This window comes from Netta rufina (assembly GCF_964035555.1).
Source record: "Netta rufina genome assembly, chromosome: 9".
Taxonomy (NCBI): domain Eukaryota; kingdom Metazoa; phylum Chordata; class Aves; order Anseriformes; family Anatidae; genus Netta; species Netta rufina.
The window spans coordinates 3,266,362-3,289,593 of record NC_140132.1 but is presented as its reverse complement, the minus strand read 5'-3'; the positions used below and the strand labels follow the sequence as shown (position 1 = coordinate 3,289,593).

At 37.8% G+C, this 23,232-nt stretch overlaps 1 protein-coding gene across 1 annotated transcript in view; it reads right to left on the bottom strand.

The window, feature by feature from the left end:
* DNER (delta/notch like EGF repeat containing) overlaps nucleotides 1–18,137 on the bottom strand; it is a gene marked incomplete at both ends in the record, with an annotated part of 118,909 nt that extends 100,772 nt beyond the window's left edge. The window contains one exon of the mRNA XM_084291907.1: nucleotides 17,895–18,137. Within this exon, the coding sequence (XP_084148033.1) occupies nucleotides 17,895–18,137 (243 nt within the window). The remainder of the gene's footprint in view (nucleotides 1–17,894) is intronic.
* Nucleotides 18,138–23,232: the final 5,095 nt, after the last annotated feature.

The window sequence follows — 23,232 nt, the reverse complement described above, 5'->3', positions numbered from 1 at the left end:
TACTTATCATGGAGTGAGTTTAAGTATTATTAATGACAATAAGCAAATCCAGAAATAAATTGAGACTTATTAGGAGATACCACCAAATGCCACCACTGTTATGGAACAAGTGGAATCTTAAAAACCACGTAATGTAGAAGATGCTAAAAGTGACATTATTCCATGACACCACACTGGCTCAAAAGAGTAGACAGCTATAATTCACGTTATTTATAATATCTGGAAACTATAAGCAGAAGTAACAGTTTCTTCCCACCCTCACCCTTCATTTCTCATTTTGTACATTACTTATTAGTTGTTAATATTACTTATCATTAAGACTAACTTCTTTGCTCAAACTGTCTATCCTATCCCTTCAGCATGCCTTATAGGTAATCAAGGAGTAGAGTTCAAAAAAGTAACAGCCCAGCACTCCAGACAAAAGACTAAGAAGTACGTATCTGTCAGATGAACAAAAAACAATGGGCCACAGAATAAGTGTCAGAAGATAGGCAAGATACAAATGATTTTATTTTTTTATTATTATTTTTTTTTAAGATAGTGTAGAGCACAGTTACATATATGCTCTTAGTGGAGGCAAAAAGTAAATAATAATTTGCCAATGAGGCAAATGTTGAAATCCTTATTAGACATCAAGATAGAAAAGCACATTTTAGAACTCAAAAAATATTAACCGTATGTTTTGAATCAAAAAGACCGGGTTTTCTGCAGTTCCAAAAAGAAAAGAAAAAAAAAAAAAAAAGGAAAAAAAATCACACAATTTCAAGAACTGCATGTTTCATGACAAAAGCAATCCTAAATTTGTACTTTTGGCTAGGATAGAACTCCAAAGATTTCATATTTTTAAAAGCGTCTAAGAAATAAGCTGGGGTTTTTTTACAACATTAATGAACCAATTCACTGACATAGCTGCATCTGGACAATCCTAGGCACACACAAGGAATGTGCAAGCTTGGAAAGTCATTTTATTGGTAAAGAACACTATAGTCTGGCATGGTTGATGGTATTCTCAGACTAATACTATTATCTGAAATTGTGCAACCCAGTAAAATATCTCGTACTCTTAGTGGGACCACAGAAGTCAGACAATATAACAATGAAGCTGGACAGCTGAAGTAGCATTCTAGCCCAAAGCAGACTCTAGTGTCCATTTGCCAGAACTATTTGTTTCATTTCATAAAAGTAAGCTGAATAAAAATCATTTCTCCCCTTGCACGCAGCAATAACAGAATGCCCTATTGTTACTGTTTTTACAATCCCAGATTAAAGAAATTTGGCAAAAAAAAAAAAAAATAATAATAAAAATGTTTCCTCTTACTTATAGACAAGTTAGAAGACTTCTGGCTCCAAATTTCTTTGTTTCATAGACCTTTTCCATTTTATTTTAACGTAAAAGGTCACATGATATTTCCTTTACTAATTGAGCCCATCCCCACAATAAGTGCAAATAATGTGGTAAGGATATTTCAGGAGACTGGAGAAACAGGGTGCAGACAGCATTGCAATATGACAAGAAAGCATCTAGTGATGACTGAGCGCCCTGGGCTGAAATGTTTTGATGCTCGCTGCTTTGTCATGACCAACAAGGTACCCTCACCCCTGCTGACCTCCTGTCCCCTGGAGAGGATGGAGAACTTCATCCCGTGGCAATAAGCAGCCTTGGCCAGGCTGAAGGACAAGGAGAGCAGGATGGGGCAGCCTGACAGACACCAGCACGCTCAAAGCTGCAGTATCATGAGCACTTCCCCTGCCAGAAATCTCTCATGGGAAGCATTCATTTTCCAACCATTATCAGTGGCATTTTTGTCACGGATCATCTTTGCTGATAGGTGACAGATTCAAGCATGGAAATTAATGTGCTGTTGAATCAATGAAGGGTCTGCTGCTAAGCAAGCTGCTAACAGCTTTATTTCAGAGAGCTCAGGTAGGATTGGTCCTCCTGCCATATCCTCCTCATCAAGGACCACAGCCTAAGTAAAATTTGTAATAAAGGGGAGTCTACAAAAAGACTCACAGTACATAATTAGTTTTTAGCAGCCATCTTATGCAACATCCAAAAATCCTTGCACGGTGTGGAAATCCCTCCTTGTAAAGAATTGTTCCACATTATTAGGTCTTTCTATTACAGGTTCCCTATTATTCGATTTTACAATTTTAGTTTCTCCCCAGGAACTTGCAACGCAGCTGTACCAACTTTACACTATCGTTTAAATGCTTTGCATGTGCTTTGGGTAATACTCGGACAATTTCAACAATTAAGACCCAGAGATGCTGATTACTTTCCATTCATTAAGAAGCCAAGGAAATCTAGTGATATAAAACAATGATTCTCAACTAAGCTCATGCAATATAAAATCATGCAGTCTGTCTTCTGAAATAAAGAAGGCACGTAAAACTTAGTTTTCAACATTCATTTGCTCAAAGGGTTTAACATTCACCTATTGAAAGGCAACACATTTATACTTGAGGACTACCAAAATGAAATCAATATTTTCAATTATATTTTAAGACTACAAGGACAGTTAGCATACAGATGGCAATATAATCAGAACTTTTAAAATAACTTTCTCAGATGTAATTTATTCTGTGGGAGAAGTTTATTTCTTTCCTAAAAATAAAAATAATAATAACGGCTGAATTCTTAGCTGACTTTTTTATTCAGTTAAGCCAGTACCAACAATTTGTCCAAAGACCATTGGTGTATAACAAGAATATACAATGTCCATTTTTTTTAATGTTTTAATCTTTCTTTAGAGGAATCCAATTGTTTTTGACACTTTCTATTACCATGTGCATCTATTCCTAACAGCAAAAGAAAAAATTGTTTTTCAGAATTACATATACAGACAAAAGGAAAAGTTGATGAACAAAATAGGACGTTTATATATATCTTATATTCCTATAAGGTATATAAGATCTTATATATAGGAATATATATCTTATAGGAATAAGATTTTGAATTCCTAAGAAACAGAGTTTAATTATGGGTCAAGATAAACTGAACAATGAATTGAGCAAAATCTACCTTTTCCATGAACACTCTGCCTCTAATCTACAAACAGAAAACCTGTTCAAGCAGTTGCACTCCAAGACTGGCTTCTTTCCAGGTGATAAGCACGTGAACTGTAAGGTGGTTCTCCCAGAGAAGGCTCATTCTGTGCGGCACTTACAGAAGTCATTGGTGGTATAATATCCAGGGAGGGGAGAAGAAACAGACAAATATGGATTCCTCAGAAACAATGAGTTTACTTCCAAAACTTATTTGCAAAAGCCAACTCACAAGGAAGACTTCTTGACTTTAACCAAGTCCAAAAAAAAAAAAAAAAAAAAAGTGATTTGCTGACATTAAAATATTGACTTTTGCAATTAGTAGGCAATCAGCTGGGAGAAAGCTGGAGGTGAATCAAACTCTATCATGAGTCGACCTGGCAGCCAAGGAGCAATGAACAGAAAAATATTTCTGCATCTGTAGGTTACCGTAATTAGTAAGGAGCACACTATGAAATCTCCTAGGACATAGCATTAGAACTAGACCATATTCGTACATTACAGGAGGAATTTTGTGTGGACAATTTTATGGCTCCATTCAATTTTTGCTTGCTAGCAGATTTTTCAGTGTGGAAATGAACCAGACCATGGAAGGGGAAAACACTGGAGCTGGCTCAGCAGGGTTAATTCTGGCAGGATGCTGCATTACCAGTCAGCTGCAGTGCCTCAGCACCACACTCCAGGGACCAGAGTAATTGTGCATAGAGTTGGCAGGGAGTCAGGAGCTTTGTTAGCTCCTGATCAGCATTAGCCCTTCTAAATAAAGCTCAGCTCTACATAGACAAATGTAGGTGACTCCACATGACCCTCATCAGTACCGTGGGACTTTCTTCCATGTGGAGTATTCTATTTCCCCAATAACAAAGGCAATGGAAAGTAGTCTATGAGCAGAAGAAAGATTTTTGCTGTAGCTGTTCCACTTGTTTCAGCCGTGCACTTATATACACTTCCTTTCCCAAAAAACACATACAAGTGAGAAGGTCAACCAAATTAACCTGTAGAAGAAGGCAGGCCCTTAGCATTGTTACAGGTGCACAAATAAAACCTGCAATATCATTAAAAATGAAACGTGCATTTAGTGCACTTGCTACTTACTATAGAGGGGAAATGTTTCATTATAATGGGAAGAGTTTACTGAGCATTTCAGTTTAGTCTACACGGGGGAACACTTCCAGTGACACAGAACAAATCCCCAGAAATTAAAATAAATTAGATGAACAATTTACTAGAATAGCATCCTGTGACAAGGCAAAGTAGGAAAAGTAAAAATAAAAGAAGGATCAAATTAAGACCTTGCCATAACTAAATACAGGACCAAAATCCAGTAGGTTGTTTGATCACATACTAAAAAACTTATAGGAAAATGTGAAATGGGCTATAATGAAAGTAAATTAGTGTCAGACTGAAGAAAGAAGCCACAGTAATTACCAGATCTGCAGTGCACCTCCTTTACCTGTGAAGGGTCACCAGATTGTGAGACTGTACCAGAAAGTTTGTACTCTTTGAAATTAAAATTACATAGACCACTTTGTGGTCTGAAGATCTCCTTTTCTTCATAATATTTGGAAGTGTGCAGAATGAAGCATGAATACATTTTTTCTCAACACTATAGATATATAAAAAAAAAAAAAAAAAAAAAAAAAAAAAAAAACTTCTGGTGGTGAAGAATCTTTCGAGAAACTTCCTAAGGCCAGACTAAAAGTCAAGCTTTACAAAATGAAGTTTCCAAACCTTTGGATTAAAAAGCAAACGTTAACAGATCAGGAAGGAGTCCATGAAGTACGTAATATGATGAGCAAACAACTGGCTGAAAAACTGTACTCAAAGGGTGATAGTAAGTGGGGTTACATCAAGCTGGCAGCCAGCTACTAGTGAGGTTCACCAGGGCTCCACTTTAGAGCCAGTTCTCTTCAGTGTTTTTCTAAAAATACTGGACACAGGAGTTGAATGCATACTAAGTAAATACGTAGATGAAAATAAATTAGGAAGAGCTGTTGAACCCCTCAAGAGATTTACAGAGAAGAATAGTACAGAATGTACCCTGGAATAAAAATACAAAACTGTATTTCAGAGAAACTTTTCCTGAAGAATCATCTCATTACATCTGGAATAAGAGCAGAAGCAATGCACTCCCACTTCCAGATTGATGTAGATGACTGTGCACTGTGCCCTTAGTATGCAACTTCTGCATGGTTATTGGCCAAAGTGGAAATAAGATCTTGATGCTGTCTGTTGAAGTGAAAATAAATAACTGCATTGCTTAAAATTGAGCATGGTTAAGTTATGCAAACTTATGGAAATTCTATAAATTTGTCAAGTGTGTAGCAAAATTTACTTAATTCTTCAGATCTGCAATGCAGTAAAATACTTCTAACTGTTTTAAGCCATTGTTGTAATTACTATTGCTGAACAATATCATTTTACCTATGAAACGTACATGATGCATATAATAAGAGTTAATGAAAACTAACTGGATCATTCTAGTTAGTTCTCTGGCATTCCCTATAAAAATGGAAATCATATTTGCTGGGGGGGGGAGGGGGGAGAAAGAGAGCAAGAATTAACTATTATTATTGTTGAAGAATCATCAGCAATGAAAAATGACTTTTTTCCCCTCTCTTAACTAAAAGCTAAGAGTAACTATTTAAATGATTATATGTTTTGCATTTAACTTTGTCTTGAAAAACATTTCTTTACGCTTACACTGACAATCTGTAGACTCAACTAATTCTACCTGTACCTAATCCTAAAGGGAAGTAACACGAGAATATCCAAATGGCCTACTGAATGAATCAACACTTACCTCATACCTTATGCTGTATGTTAATAAATGGCATCATCTTAGTCACAAATCTACTCCTTGTATATTCAGACTCATACACTAATGACAAAATTAATTCTTATACTTATTATTACCTTATTCCTCTTATTTCTATTCTTGTCCATGTATCCTATGACAGATGTCTAAATACCTGTCTGACCCTATATTATAAACCCAGGCTGTTTTAAGAGACAGTAAAATTTAGAAAGCCATACAGACAACTATTAAAAATAATTTGGATTGCTGAATCCACTTGAACAATGGTACATAACATATAATAGGAATACAGAAATTTGGTCTTTTTATATCCATGAGTGTGAGTAAGATAAAGGAACCTGGAACACTATACAGTATTATTAGTACTTTTTTTTTTTTTTTTTTTCAGACCTGGAATACAGGCAGGTGCTGAAGAAAAGGCCAACAGTCAAATTCTCTGAAATAAGATATGTGAATACACATCTTATACATACACAGAAGATTCAAACCAACAATCCTTTCTACTTATACCTAAAGAATTGTTGGTACTGAAATGAAAATCCCACAATGCCACTGCAATGCATTCAAGCAAGAAAAGAAGCCATCAGGTTTTTCAGCCCTAGGGGCCTTGTAAGAACCAGGCATTGAAGTGAAGTCATTCTTAACAAGGTAGAATGAAACTAGGAAAATGTATATAGAATAAAACCAGGAAAATGTATATAGAAATTATTTAAAGTAAAATTGCCTTTTATAAAATTGCCTTCTAATAGCCACTTCTATCTGTTTACTCATCTAACTAGTATTGAAAACACTTTTATTTTTATATTGTTGCAAACACTGCAAAGGTCAAAGACAAGGGCAGCTTGGTGGTTCAGGAGCACTGCTGCACATGTGGATGTAATTCCCTTGAAAAACACAGAGAACATCAACTACTTCAAAATATTAGAGAAAAATACTATGTGAAGATCTGCAAGTGATGCTCTAATCACCTCCAAAATTAGATTAGATAATGGCAGCATCAACTTCTAAATGCACACAAGGAAATATTAGAGAATTTTTCCCACTAGACACCACCGCACCATGCTTCTTAAATTCAGTAGAAAGTTCTGACTGAACACTGTGCTCAACAGAAAACACCATTTCATTGAATAGTGTTCTGTGCCAACGCATCTCATTTCAGGAAGCCAAACCACAGACCTGAACCTGATGGAAGCTTTCTGGTGACACCTTGCCTGTGCTCTGCTCAAAGACCTGGAAACAACACCCTGAAGCTCTGCTCTCCAAGTCCCAGAAAGAGTTTAAAAGCCAAAAGACTCCCAGGATAACTTGAAGCTTTCAAGACTTCCCAGCATCACAGAAGAGCCCTAAGCCTCCTGACACTGGGCAGAAGAACTTCTATCAGCCAGCAGGTGCTTGCAATAAAGGCCCCACCTTCAAGCAGGGTTTACTTTCGTGTCCTAGGCAAGGAGCCTAGAACACCTGAAAATACAAAATAGAACTGGAAACTCAATTTGAAAAAGAAAACTAACCTCAGAACTAGAAACCTCAAGTTGGAAGCTGCTGCAGTAGTTTTCACGAAGTGAAAAGCATTTATATCATGCAGAAGGCAACTGTGATACTGTTCTTAAGTTTCCTGTATGTCATTTGCACAATAAGATTTACTAGCACAGGTGTCATTTCAGAGTGTCCTTCAGTGGACTATCGCATATAAATGTACAACGGTGCAACATATTAATGAGTAATTTAACCATAACAGAAAACCCTCTATATCCCTAAATTAAATATAGTGAGCTTTGGTCCATACATGGGTTTGGTCCTTGCTGCCAATAGCAGGACTTAATAATCACAGGCTTTACCCTCAAGTGATAAATTACCCAGTTTTTGATCAGGGGATCATGAAAAGGCAGACCCACTATAATCATTAATCTATCACATTTGTCTACAAAAAGAGTGAAAATTTGGTGTTGCAAGGGGTGATGTTTAACTGGGGAGGAAAGCACCTTGTAAGCAAGTGGCAGAGCTGACCTTGCTCCAGCTTTCATTCACCTTGGAGAATTTCTTTGGTACACTTCGCACAGAGAAAACAAAGCTCCAATGGTTACTGAAATAATTAGTTCTAAATTTTCTTGGTCTTTAGAAGGAATAAATGTAATGACTGTGAGTTTACTTCACCTTTTAGAGATGTCAAAATGAATCCTCAAGCAGCCCTTTAAAGAAAATGCTCCACATTCTTATATTCTCTACCAGCCTGCACCCTCAGACATTTCTACAACTTTAACCCAGTACCTTTCTACTCCTTTTAAGAGGTAATAACTGGCCAAACTTTAACATTAGAGTCCTATTACAGTTACGTAAATTAAGTTTTAATTTGTCCCTCCCTCAATTAAGCATGTTAATTTCCCCAAGGACTCAACACCATTTCCTTTCATTGTCATATACGGCATCATCATGCAGTATGCTGTAGCCTTGAAAATGACCATCGAGTATTTGGTCTTACAGATCCTACCTGTATCAACAATCTTCTTGTAACTCAACTTACTGAAATTCAAAGGTATATTCAAATGAGAAAGTTTCTCAGACCCAGATACATGAAAGGTATTTTGATGCTCCATAATAACAGAACTATGGAATTAAGTCTCTCAACGCAGGAGGTACTTATTTCACAAATTTTGAGATATCTACAAGGCCAGCTTTACCCCCTTTAATTTATTAATGTTCATTTAAGCCTGCCTGAAAAATAGATTACAAAAGAAGTACATGTATAAGTAAGACTCTCACGAGTTGTTAACAGACTGCTAAGTCTATATGAAACCTAAGCCATATATTTTGGTTTGGCATTACTGAGATTCATTTATAAAGTTATTTTTGATTAATAGTATTTAATAATTTACCTTATTTCTTCGGCAGATGAAACCATACATCATAACCATTACAAAAATTAAAATCTTTGTAACAAAAATAAAAATCAAATTGGCATGAAGTTTTACACATTCGATAAATTTTAAGCACAAATCATTAGGACTGAACAAGAAATACAGGAATTGCTATAGTTATTCAAGGTCACAGCTACTGCCCTTAATGATAAAAGCCACTAGCAAACACTTGAAAGGGAGATCAGAGTAACATACCAGGTGTGGAAATCACCAAAAGTTGTCCATATTCTTCCTTTAGCCATGTTAGTCAGTGACTAGCTGATGCCCTGAAGAATTTCTAATTCCCATAGTTTGTTTTTTAAAGCATTGGCCAAAAATACCTTTTATTCAAATCTTCTTGATTTTCTCAACATGAAAGTGAATGAGTTGTTTCTCCCAGATTATTCAACTCCTTCCACATCTACTAATCACTTTTGCTGCCCTTCTGGCTGGGTCCTATCTATTTCTGCCCTCTTTATCTTGTAAGTGAAGTCACCTGGAGTTGATTTCAAGGGATTAAGTACTACTCAGCTTAGAAGAGAACAGCATTCTTAAACTGCTTCTCTTCTCTTGGCATTATCTGCACGTCTTTAAATTATTTACATTTTGAGCACTAATGCTCACTAAGGATTATTATTAACATACAACCAAGAACATATAGGTCTTCCTCCCAGATAATCATTGTTTAGAATATGTGTGGTTAGCTGAAATGATTCCTTGTCTTGTGCATTTCTTGACAAGTTTCAACTTTATTACGTACAGTACAAAGGATCACGTAAAGGCAACCTGGACTGAAAAATGAAGTTTGTTGTAAATAAAAGGAATTGTATCTGGTTACCCTTTTTACAGCTCCTATTCATTGACATGCTCAAAAAAACGTCTTCTCAAATTGGTAACATGGTTGCTGCTGTAACTAATACATCAAGTACAACAAAGTTCCCAAAATCATTAAAATTCAGTGTCCTGAACTCAGTATAACAATCCTACTTTCACAGTCAAATTGAATCCTATTCTTACCTTATTCAAGAACACCTTGTTCATAGACACCTTTGCTACAGAAGTCTTTGAAATACTGATCACTGATCTATTGCCCCTGATAGAGGGAAAGAAAATTACAGAACTGAATTAATCAGTAGACTGCTAGCCTGAATACTTTGCCAGACAAAGTAATATAAATGGTTGATTTTTTTTTAAATAAGGCTTTTTTTTCCCCTTACAACTTGAATATAGTCTGATAGGCCCCGACATGTAATTCAGAATAAGTGTATTAAAACACTAAATTAAGTGTTTTTCACTGTACTTTCTTAAAGCTTTTGAACACGTTCACAAATGAACCATTTGAACATCCAAAATTATCTTAATTTATAGAGGAGAAATTTAAGTAAAAAAGTAAGAGTTTTGCCCAGTATGGCCTAGACAGGCAGTGAGAAGTCCAAACACTAAGCCCTGATACTCCAATTCCTACCCGTGATATTTCACTTCAAACCTTTCCCTAGGAGGTTTAGAGATGTTTGTGTTTTGTTGGTTTTTTTTTTTTTGTTTGTTTGTTTTTTCAGGTTTACAGCAGAATGTAATGCAAAAATAATACAGTATAATTGTAACACTTAATACAACCTGTGTAACTGTAAACCAAGCCAAGGCAAAGCTGAAGAACAACACAGGGCAGTAATATGTATTGCTGAACTCTAACAGCTTATCTGCAGCCTACAAATCAGCTTTTGAGTGCAAGAGTGCTTCTGCAAGAGAGATTATACCTTGCCAATAGAAAAAAAATCATTAATTTTCCTATCAAGCAAACATTTCTTTTCTTAATTTTTATCTTTATGTACATTTCCGCTGTTCAAAACTCTTGGAAAACTGCAACAATTGTATTGTTCTTTAAGATTTGTTTTCCTAATGATCCAATTCAAAATTATGTTTTATACAGCACATATTGATGAGTTACAAGTTTCTGACCAGACAGTATATATTTCAGCATTCACACTACTTGTGTATAAATTTACAAAAACATATTGAAACGAGAAGTTGAACAAAATTATTATTTTGCTTAAAAAGTAGAGAGCTAATTTAAGACTTAATAAACGCTGCTCTACAATGTCAAATGCACATACTGGACTGCTTTTCCCTTCAGATTTTGACCTACATGCCAATAAGTTATTTTTGATGAAGTTAACTCTACCCTCACCAAACGCAGTGCTTTCAGTCGACATGGATGTTCTTTAAATATAGATACTTTTGTTTTGGGATCTTTGCTCCACAATCAGACACTTCTAGGTTATTGAGTTCTATTCACCAATATCAATGAAAAATAATAACACAAGAAAAAAAGCAGGGAGGTGAAGGGTGTGGTTATTGAAGACTACTCTCAAATGCAGTAGTCAAAAGAACAGGTTATCTTTCAGCATAAATAAAGAATGAGATTCAGCATTATACAAAGCAGATCACATTAAGATCGAGCAGTAACCAACAGGAGTATTGTTATTAACTCAATTCACTCAGCTCAGAAAGGAAACTGCAGTATCCAATATTCATTATTGGGACAGAGAGAGAAGAATGGAATAAATCACTTTTAACAGGGGAAAAAAAAAAAAAAAAAGAAAAAAAAAAAACAATAACATTCAATTAAATTGAAAGACAGAAAATAAAACCTAATAAAATAATTTTTCCATGCAGTTAATGTGTGGGATTCATAGGAACACAAAAGTACCACAGCCATAAAAGTTACTAGGAATAAATGAGGGCCTTGATATTTAATAAGAACAGAGTGAGCTATGAGAGAAAGTGCCATGCCAATTAAGACTTTAATTTAACTCTTATTAGGGTTAAGCGGGCACTGTTTTCCACAGACTCATGCCTGCCTATTAAAATGGAATTTCTTGCATCATCTTCTAAGATTTCTGGTCTCCCAATGACATGATGAAGCTGAAATTCTGCTAAATGTCACCTCTGAAATTAATAACCTCAAACTCATACTTCTTCTCAGGAAGGCAATATGCAGATGATTCTACAAGAGCCCTTCAGGAGAGGCTAACTGACTCCTGCAATAGTGAATCATCAGACAGGTCCACTATTTTGAACAATATTCTTGTTTACGTGTTTCACCGTCCATATCCAATTTCTTCTCTTGCATTCTTATCTTGTATTCAAGATAAGGCATTCTCCTGTTATTCTCCTAATACATTGTGAGTCTACTCCATTAAAGAGAATTTCCAGAGCTACATATATACAAACAGTAACATCGATTTTAGTATTTCAAAAGAAGGTAAAGCAATTGTAGTTTTTAACCAGATAGCATTGCAAAGCAGTTCTCTCAGGAAAATAAATAAATAAATAAATAAATAAGAAATGCAATGAAATGAAACTGAAATACAATGAAATATGATCTATGAAAAAGCTGAAGCATCCTAGTATGGCATATCTTCTACTATTATTCAATTACTCTATAGCTGATCTGTTTCTTTGCAACCTTTACTTACAAAAACATAAGTAAAACCAACACTTAAAACCTTTACTTATATGATGGAATTTTACAAAGCACATATTACTTGGTTCTTAAATGACCTTACTAGCATTTATAAGGAACTATTTTGAACCAATTTAAAGTGACTATTTCAACAGATTGAAATCGACATATGATTGAGAAAGTTTGGATTATTAAATCACTTCAGTTCTATTCTACAGAAATTTAGAATAATTTGTTTAGATCCCGTGGCAAAATATCACAGCACAATTCTTTATCAACTGATTCAGGAACTGTTGAATTACAGTTCTCTTACAAATTTTCACATGATATGCTTCAAGGCAAAATGCTAATTTGAAAAGCTTAAGGTTCTGAATGGAAATATATTTTTACTACAGTTACAGAAAACACTTTAAAATAGCTAAAATGAAGTGGGTAGAAACATGAGTATACTAATTTGTGACTAAAGTGGCTGTAGACACAGTGATTTGAAATTAATATTAAAGATTTTTCAGATGTCTTATCTAATATTAATATTGCAGTGTTAAAACTCCTGTCTGCACTGCACACAAGTCCATCAAGGTATAGTCTAGACTTGATGTAAGTAATACGCATTCGTATAATAATATAGAAATCATTTAGTAGAATATCCAGGAAAGGGGGAGACAGGAACAGGACAAGAGTAACAAAAAAACATACACACATGTTTATATGGGATCACAGAACAGAATGACGGAAGGATTTAGGTCGGTAGGGTCCAACCCCTGCTTAGGCCAAGTCTGACACTAGGCCATGGTACTCAGGGCCTTCACATCTCCAAGGATGAAGATCCCACAACCATTCTGAGTACCTGTTCCAGTGTTTGATCACCATCATTGCGACGTTTTTCTTAAATTTCACGGAAACTTCCCCTACTGTAACGTGTGTCTGCCACCTCTCATCCTTTCACTGGCTGCATGTCAGAGAAGTTTTGTTCCATCTTCTCTATGACCATCCATTAGGTAGCCAGAGATGTCACTTAGTTTCCTCTTCAAGGAGAGCAAACTGAGCTCTCAGAGCCTCTTCTCATGCATCAGTGCAAATATTTAAAGTTGGTAACTTTAAAGCATTGCAAGCATTAGCACAGTTAGTCAGCAGGACATGACATGGTGCCTCAGAACTCAGCTAAACTACATTCAAAAAAAAACAACAAAACACCAGGGCACTTGCTAACTATACAATTTCCTCTTAATAGCTACGCAATTTCATAAAAGAGAGAACAGAGTGGTCACATAGCAAAATACTTGCATCACAGTAGCCATATAATCTAAGAATATGTCCTTGAATAATGAGTAGAGAACAAAAAAGTAATAGCATTTTAATATGCTAGAGAACTCATTGTGAAGGATTACTTAGAGACCTTTCAGTACAGATGTCAGCACTTAATAGAAAACAGGAACTTGTGAAGAATTAATCAGGATAGTGACATGAAGGTGAATTAGCAGTTAGATTAAAGGATGTCCCTTTACTACTGCAACCCGAAATAACCTGGCCAATGAAAGTCCTACTGCTTGCTCAGAAGTAGACCACTGAGTCAAGAAATGATAATCCTTCTCAGTTTGCTAGCCTTGGATTTCTACATTCAGCATTAAAGAGCACATTATCAGAAGTATACTGAGAACAGGAACGAATTCAAAGAAAAAGTAACAAAAACCCAACAGGAGATTTAAAAAATAGAAGTAGGGGGCACAGAGTAAAAATCTGAAGTTATTGTATTATAGTCTACAAGTATTCAAATACTATGATCAAAAGACAAGAATAAATTCACCTTGTATTCAAAAGCACAAAAAAAAAAAGGGGGGGGGGGGGGAGAGAACGAAGGCAAACATAATCAGGCTGAAATTCAAGGAAAAAGAAAAATAGCACACAACAGAACTTCCCCAAGGAAATAATGGAAATGCACAGTACCTGGAATCCAAATAAAACAGTAAGAAGTTTATTTCTAGTAAAATTTAGGGAAAAGAGCACAACCTGCCATTATTGCTAACTTAGAAGATGACTAAAATATGAAAAGAAACATTTTTCCCAGGGTGCTTTGAAAAAAAAAAATCTATATTTAAATGAAGGCACTTCACTTTAATGTAGCTGAATGACCAACAACAAGTCACTCTGGGAAGAAAATTTAAAAATAACCTGCAGTCCATCTGCATTAGTTGTTATGAGTTCCTTCCTTGACAGTTTTAAACTCAGCTTTCACCTTTCTAAAATTCCATTTGAATTAAACTGTCCACAATTACATTTAAAAATATTATATATAATATTTTCCACTGTAGTCGCAGGAAGATAACCATAAGAATGAACACAACAAATTCTCCTCAAGACTAATGAGATTTTTTGGCTACTAAAATACTACTTTCAATACTAACTCAAAAACCAGCTACATCAGGGGCCACCACATCACCCTGAGAAGTACACGGAGGTCGTGCCACCACTGCAGACCATACAGCCGGGAGCTGGAGATGGCAGCCAAGCGAGAAGGCTGGTTCCAAGCTGTGCGTACCAGCTCAGAGACACTATCTGATTCCTAGCTTTAATTGCTGACAGAAACTATAAAGTAACTAAAAGTACATTAAAATTACTGAAGAAATAAACAGTGGGGAAAACTGTCAACAAAAGGAGAAAAAGGGGGAAAAAAAAAAAAAAAAGGAAAAATGAAAAAAAGAAAAGGAAGAAACAAAAATCAAAACCAAACCAAGCATGTATGATAGTAGGTAAAAATCATTAATAAATCAATGTTTCTTCACACAATAGTCTTTTAATGAAATTAGCACTAGTGTTGAAGCAAATAAACATAATACGATTGAATGAAATTAACTGTGTTCAGATTTGGTATTTTTTAAGCAAACAATCAAGTCTGTCACGATTTTTTTTTCATTTTTATTTAGTTATTCTGTACCTTAGGTCTCTAAAATTATTTCAAAAGGCACAGATAATACAATTTTTACATAAAACCTTCCTGAACAAGAAAATAATTTTATTAGGTTATACCATGTCATTGGAAATAACAGAGTAGTCATTAGACTAGTGGTTAGAAATAAAGGTTAAAGATTGCTTTTCAAAGTAAAACATAGGTTAAAAAAAAATAGGTGTGTGTCAGCAAAACTGAGTGACAGCATCTGTCACTCAGTTTATTTCAATTTATTTCATCAAATTTTCTCAGAATAAAGCTGAGAATAGGACAACTTAAAATTCCTGCAGAAAGGCACCCAAATTCACTATGATTTTTCTACAACTTCACAAAGAATGTGTGTGATTTCTCTGCTCAGACTAAAGTTTAAGATACAGTGATTCTATTTATTCCCTATACAAGCTAGAAACATGGCACAGAGAAGTGGGAAAAATTCATATCCATGAAAAGAAGTGGAGTTAAAGTACAGCAACGTCCCACAGTGTGAAGCCAAACAATCCATAACAACACAATCTTGAAGTCTGCAGAGCAAAGTACACTCAAACCCTAAGTAACGTGATACATATAGACATGCATAATGCATGGAATGGATATACTGAGATAGCTTTTGTTGAATAAATAATGAGTTCCTGAAACAACTATAACATAAGATCATAGAACTGGATTAAGTCCAAGTTAAATACTTCACTTGGTGATAGGAAAGCTCTAGACCTCTAAAAGCATCTCATGCATGTGATGACAGTTTTATTCTTTGCCACTTTGCCTGTGCCAGCACCAGCTCCACCAAGTGCATCAAAGCCAGGTACAGTAAAAACTTCAGCAACACAATCTGTGGCAATCTCCAACTTTGTTATCAGTCCCTCTACATTATCAACTTCACTGCACCCAGTTGATTTGCAGGTATATTTGGAACATTTTTCCCTCATTCCATGCCTTAACGCATCTGAGCAGAAGGAGAGAAATATTGCCTTTGCTACAAAAAGTACCACAAAAGTGATTCTGTACCTTTAGGCAAGTGTAGTTCCAGAGAACTCCAGTTTCATCACAACCTGTATAACCTCAAACTTACCTTCTACATGTATGATCTGGGTGTTTAAGCGAAACAATTACTGCTCTTATTTCCCTGTTGGTAGTCACTTCTCCAAGCCCAACCTCCATAACAACCTCAGCAGTAAGTTGGAAACCACCTGGCTAAATATATCCCCATGGTCCCCCTGATTTAGCCTATAGTTTTCCTCCTATCCTCTAAGGGTTACAATCCTTATTTATTTTCACTGAATAATACAATAGCAAAACACAAGAATTAATGCATTTGTACAATATTTATTTAATTCCTATTTTGATAGAAAGAGCAAAACCTCAGCTGTGGATAAAAGCAATGTCTTTATCCCTTTAAATTCTAAACCACCCACCTGCTCTACAGTTAAAGTTGCATTTCAAAACCATATTAACTTTCCACAGCTAACTAATATCCATACTTCAGCTGCTGACATAACAGCCAGAAGCGGCATTCACTTGTTTATCAGATTCTGTTTCAAGGGTCATTACTCGGTATTTCATAAAAAGAAACAAAATGCATGACACTCAAAGCCTCCTCTTATTACTTAATAAAAAGCGTAACTGCTGTGAGAATATTGCCTCTCTTGTATTAGAGAAACAATTAAACCCCATTCCCCAGACACAACACTTCACAGGAGGTACGATGCCAGCAAGCGTTACATTTTACTAAGTCTTTAGAAGGGTCATTAATCCTTCAGTCCTGGCTCGCAGACACCAAGTCTAACAGCAGCAAGCAGAGGCAAACATTCAGCGCTCTCTCCCTCTCTCTGTAGCAATAGAAATGTAGTAAACTCTTGAGAGACCAACAGCTAAAATTAGCCAGAGAGAATTCTATTTAATCCTCTTTAATCTCTCTGATTTTGCAGAATCTCATTAGCGTTAATATTTTCACTTTCCCTGTTACACTGACTCATCCGAGATGCTTCAAGGCCGGCACAGAGCTCGGAGCAAAGCACTCCTACCTCACAATGACTTCCAAATTCACCTACACCTTAAGTCTTCAGTAAAGGTATTATCCCTTTCATCTGTTCAGCAGCACAGTTTGGGTACTATCCAACCAAGGAGCAGTGAATAAATAAATGAATAGTGAAACTGACTGCTTTTACTTGAATTCATCTGCTTTTACATCAAATCCATGTAAAACAGAAGGCATTGTCCGTGGAAATGGAAGGCAGCCCGTACCGCCTCTCCTACGCTGCTGCCACAAGGTAACCCGAGGCACCATGCATGCATGCGGGAACCAAACCTCTTTGTCCCTGCACCTGCTTTTCCTCATCTGAGGATACAGAAGATGAACTTGGGCATTTCCGAGCACGATAACGGGGATTTTTCATCCTCACTGACAGAGGCAAAGAAGAAGACGTCTCCGCACGACGGTGAGAATTAATTTCGATGACACGAAGCCCTGATATGACCAAGCAAGTCAGAAGGACGTCGGTGGCGGTGTCTCGGGTCTCAGCTCCCGGGCGCTTTGCCCTCCGGCAATCCGGAGCGGGCCGTGCCGGGACCCCCCCACGGCCGGGACCGGGCCCCCCTTGGCGGGGCGATGCCCGGGGGGGCCGCGATTTGCCGCCCGGCGCTCCGGGGCCGCTTCTCCCCCCGGGAAGGGCGGCGGCCGGCTCGGTGGGCTCCCCGCGACCCCCGGGGGAGCTCGGGGGGGACAGCCCTTACCTGGCAGGAGGCGCCGGTGACCCCCGGGGGGCAGGAGCAGCGGTAGGCGGCCGGGGGCTGTGGGCGGCGGGGAGCGGCGGGGCCGCGGGCCGGCCCCGGGGAGCAGGTGCCGTTGTTTCTGCAGGGCTGGCTGAGGCAGGGGTCCGCGCCGGGGGGCGCGGCGGTGGCCGGCCCCGGGAGGCAGGCGCGGCGCTGCGCCAGGGCCAGCAGGAGGAGCAGGAGCAGCGGGGCGGCTCGGGGCATGGCGGCGCGGTCGGGGCGCCGCTCCGCCTGGGAGAGAGAGAAGGAGGGGATGGAGGGATGGAGGGATGGATGGAGGGAAGGGTGGAAGCAGGGAGGGAGGAGGCAGCGGCCGCCCGGCAGCTCCCTGCCCTCGTTCCCCGGGCAACCCGCGGGCGGGGACTGGGCGGGGAGGAGCCCGCCGCGCTCCGCCGGCCCGGCAGGGGGCAGCCGCCGGCCCCCCGCGCCAGGCGGCCTGAGGGGCTGAGGGACGGGGACGGGGGGACGGGGGACGGGGGGCGCCCTCCAGCTCCCCCCCGGCCACTGGCTTCGGCTGAGGCCGTGGACAGCAGCCCCTGAGCCTGGGAGTGCCGCTCAGTGAGCAGCTGGGGCTGAAAGCGTATCAAGAACAAAGGAGGCAAAGGGCATTAAAACGATCCCTGCGCCTGCTCGCAGTGGGGGGAAAAAACTTGAGAAATTGCACGTTTGCGTTTAGCTAAGTCCGTTTTTTTAAACCCGTCTCTGTCTCTCTGCCCCTGCCTCTGAGCCGAGCGATGTACGAACCAGTGAGCGGCCCCGGGCCTTCCGTGCTGCCACTCCCACAAAAGAGGAGCATTTAAGCCTCTAGTAACTAATCGGCTTTCATATCTCTGCCAGCGGGTTGCAGGAGAAGGGGCAGCAGCAGCAGCTCTCAATTTTTAGAAACCCTTCAGCTTCTCGTGCAATAAAGGCTGAAACCTGTGTCCTGGCCAGAAACAACTGGCAACGCTGACTGAGCCGCGTCCCCCGGGCTGTGCAGCCTGGAGGCACTGCTGCAGCCCCGCTTCCAGGCTGAGGCGTCCCCGCTTTCTGTTCCCTGACCTGCCTTGCTCTGGTTCACTTCCCCTGCCCTTCAGTCCCATTTCTGTGCCACACTGGCTCCCTCTGCTGGCCCTGCTCCCACTGCGTCCCTAACTCCTTGGACCAGCTCGTTCAAGCGGCTCTGATTCGGCTCCTCTCAGCGCCAGGTAGCGGTGGGTCCTGATGGTACCATGGTAATGTAAATTTTAGATATATATGCCCATAACTCAAATTAAGTTGCTTCTTTTTATTACAACTATCTTCTCCTTCGGGTTACTTTTTCTCTCAATATCAGAGCTCTTCACACAAAAACTGCTGTACTTTTATCAGATGAGTTCATCATCCTTTCTTTACTGATCATTGTCAAATGCCATATCTCTGCAAAAAAACAGGAACTTGGAAGCAATTCTTCTACTTTGAAACTGAACTATGACTTACTGTTCTTTAAGTATGGTGGGTTTGGTTTTTTTTTTGTTGTTGTTGTTGTTTGGTTTTTGGGTGCTTGTTTTTTTTTCCAAGCATTTTTTACAACCATTGTGCACCATGAGAAAACAAAAAGTTCTTAATTTGCTAAGTTTGTTCTTAATAATGTCATAGAAAACAATCCCAAAGGCCATGCCCATATTAAGTTGTAACCACTTTTTTCTATTCCATTCATGAGATCTGTTGCCTTGTTCTACAAGAAAATTATTTGGCTTGACATGATTTATTCCCGATAAGTCCACAGAGGTTTCTACTTGTCTCCTTGTTATCTTCTAAATGCTCTGCAATAATGTACGTATAGCCCGGAATTCTAGGGCATTTGATGTTAAAGCAGCTAGGCTGTAATTCTTCATTTCCACCTTTTCAGTAAAAACGTTTGCTCTGTTCTAGTCTCCTAGGACTTCACCCTTCCATAGTGGTTTTCAAAGATAGTTGTTTATAGAGTTTCATGCTGTTCTCTAAACATCTTCTAGAGCAAATCATCAGGACAAGTTGAGATGTTCTGCTCTCTAACCTGATCTTTCTTTTTGCTTGAGCTCCTGGTGGATCTTTGTAATGAACAGGATGCCTGAATAGGCTAGGTAGGGAGTACCCCTATTATTTAATTGGTCTTTGTACCCCCAAAGGTTTTACTAATTCTGATGGAATTCTGACCTATGTCTAAGGCTTTTAAGTGGCCTTATACTTAATATAATTAAATAAGTGTTGGGAAGTGAGGTTTCAAGACTGACAGCTAGATAAGATATTGAATTCTGTTCACATAGGAATGTGGTATTTGCAAAAAAGAGAACAACTTGAAAATTAAGCTAGTCAACACATCCACCTGAGCAGGACATAACTATATCACATGTTCCTTTTGTGTTTTACAGATTATATAAGCAGCATTTGCATTATACATGCCGTTTCATAAGAAAATATTTAACTGTGCAACACAACATATTATGCCTATCTAGTGATTAGCTAGTGATTGTCGAAAATGCTGTATTTTTATGCATTTTAATGTTCCAATATGCATAGTTGAAATAATTTTAGTCAGCTTTCTACAAACAAATTACTAATTGAAATATTCAGTAAGGATTGCAAGCTGTCTGCCTCATTTACACTTGCTAGAATGTGAATTGTATTACGTCTAATATTTAAGACACACTAATAAGCTAAGCTACATTGCAGCTTAACTACTTATTTTGATGTAGAAGTGCTCAGCCTCTAGTGACTTAAAAGAGATTTTGCTTTTTTTTTTTTTTTTTTTTTTTTTTTATCTGTTATGATCAAATATTTAGTGAGGAACAAAAATCTCTGATTTCCCAAGGGGAATGTCCCCCATAACAACAATGATTTTTTTTTTTTTTAATATTGATGAAGTCTTTTAAAACCACCTACCTTAATTAAATTTTATTTTAATAGTATAGGACTTATTTAGATGAGATAGTCACTGTGTTGAGACTTCTCTGAATAGTACCTGGACTAATTCTTTTCTGTTTCATGTTTTAGGTCAAGCTGCAATCCTGTCTTTATGATTTGGTTGTCAGAGCACAGCACTGATATTTTCCTCATCTCTCCCTCAGCTTGTGCCTACCTTAAATATCTCAGGTGCTTCACTTCCAATTTATCAAAAGGACTAGGTTTTAAATTTTATATGAGATACTTCAAAAGTGTCCCATTAATGCAACTGGAGACAAATTCCCCAAATTGCTCATTATGTTCCCAATCCCATATCCAATAGCTGCTAAAGCTAAAATCCTTTTGAAAATCATTGCCTCAGTCACTGAAACTATTAGTGGGTTTTTAATGTTGTGTTTCGTAGGGTTTATAATGCTATTCAAAATGTTTTCTACATGCTTTTAATTTTCCTTCCTAAGTACGTGCCTTCTATTCAGGCACATTCTATTATTATAACTATTTGAATGACCCGTGCTTCAGTCTATCAAAGTACTAAAGTATCTGCTTAAGCATATAAGCAGCCCACAGAATCCAGTGACCTTTCAAGTTGCATAACCAAGTGCTTCACATTGTAACTTATTTTGGCTGATGGTCGTGAGTTTGCGTTGCCAAGGGAATTTTTGGTGACAATAGGAGATTAGCTTAAGGCTCTGAACAGAGACAAAATTATATAAAAAAAAAAAAAACTTTACTGCTATAGGTGGATGAGAGGGAAATATTGGTTTATTTTTATACACAACTGAACAATTGCTATTTTTCTTTTATCTTGACAGAGATTGGAAAACACCCTGCACCATGACAATGTGTATGGTTTTATCTGCTTTCCTCCCCAGACCTTACATTTCCATTTATTTTTCTGCACTGTATTATTAAGCTGCTTGAAACATGCAAGTTTTTTTTGTTTGTTAACTTTGATTTTGGAAACTGGTGATAATGATGTGTTTACCACTGTCAATAGTGAAAGTATCTATTGTTATTTAACATTTGCAGTTTAGGGGGATCTGTAATACAAAGAGAGACAGTAATGCAACTACTATCAAGAGAGTTGCCAGCCCAGGTACAGAAACATTCTTCGCTGTGGTCTTGGGAAGTTGCCACGTTCTAAGAGGGCATCCATATGGCAGAAGTTAAAGCTTTTAGACTGGGGAGCACAAAAACACTGTGCAATGGAAATCCCTGACACCTGTTTTTATCAGTGTGACAGTCAGCAGCATTCCCCATATATTCATCTCTTTGACTCACAAGAACTTTCATCATCCTGAATATTGGTTTATGGATTTAGAGCAATGGACTGAAATTAATCCACACCTGTAAACAGCATAGTTGTTTTACAAACAAAATGACTGTCAGCAATTTAAAGTCTTTCTCTGGAAGTCACCAGAAAAAATGAATGTCTCACTGGCTACCCTACCTTTCTCTAGTAAGCTGTATATGTAATTTGAAACTAGAGACTTTCACAGCAAAACTGTGCTTTATGCTCTTTTAATGATTTTTTAGTGTCATGTTGTGTGGTATTACAGCAAGTATTAATTTCTTATTTCATGAAGTACAGTAAACTTAGAAGACACGATTGATCTGGACCCATGTCTAAGTAAATAAAGCTACAGGTGGGTAAAATCATGTATATTTATACCGTGTTTGAATCAACTTCCAAGGAGCTTGTTTGAAAAATCTCTCAAATTAGTTTCAACATTTGTTTTGTGCTATTCACAGAACTGTAGCTTAAGACATTTAAGTCCTATTATATAGGTATAAAATAATTGAGAGAATGTATGGGTTTTGGCATTTACAAGTCTTTCCTCTGTTCTTTCAGCCGTGTCTTTAGCTCTGAAAAGATGACAATGTGACCACAATTTCAATAGAGATAAATAATTTAAGGCATCATTCATAGACTATTTTTTTTTCCCAGTCAGAAACAGAGCAAATGGAAAGCACAATCTTAATGTCAGAATGATCTTAGATCTTTTAGAATTTGCATAGATGTTTCAACAACTCAAATTAATGACAGTTATCAGAATAAGTATTTGACCATGAGAATTTGAACTACTAGATCTGAAGAGCTATTTTTATAGTCAATAAATAAATGACTTTTTTATTTATATGAATTTCAAGGTGCATGTGTTAGAGGACATGATGTCTGTATTCTTGTTGAGTGGAAAAACTTCCACATCAGAAGCTGTACAGAGGAGAAGAGAAGGACAAATAAAATTCTGAAAGACCTTTTACTGAAACAAAAGCAAATCACAAGGTGTTCTAGTGAAAAATATTAAGCCTTAACTTTTCTCTTTGATATTCTTCCTGAGCAATAAACAAAAAGGTGATGCTACAGGTTTCAAGGTTTGTGGTTGGAAAGGGA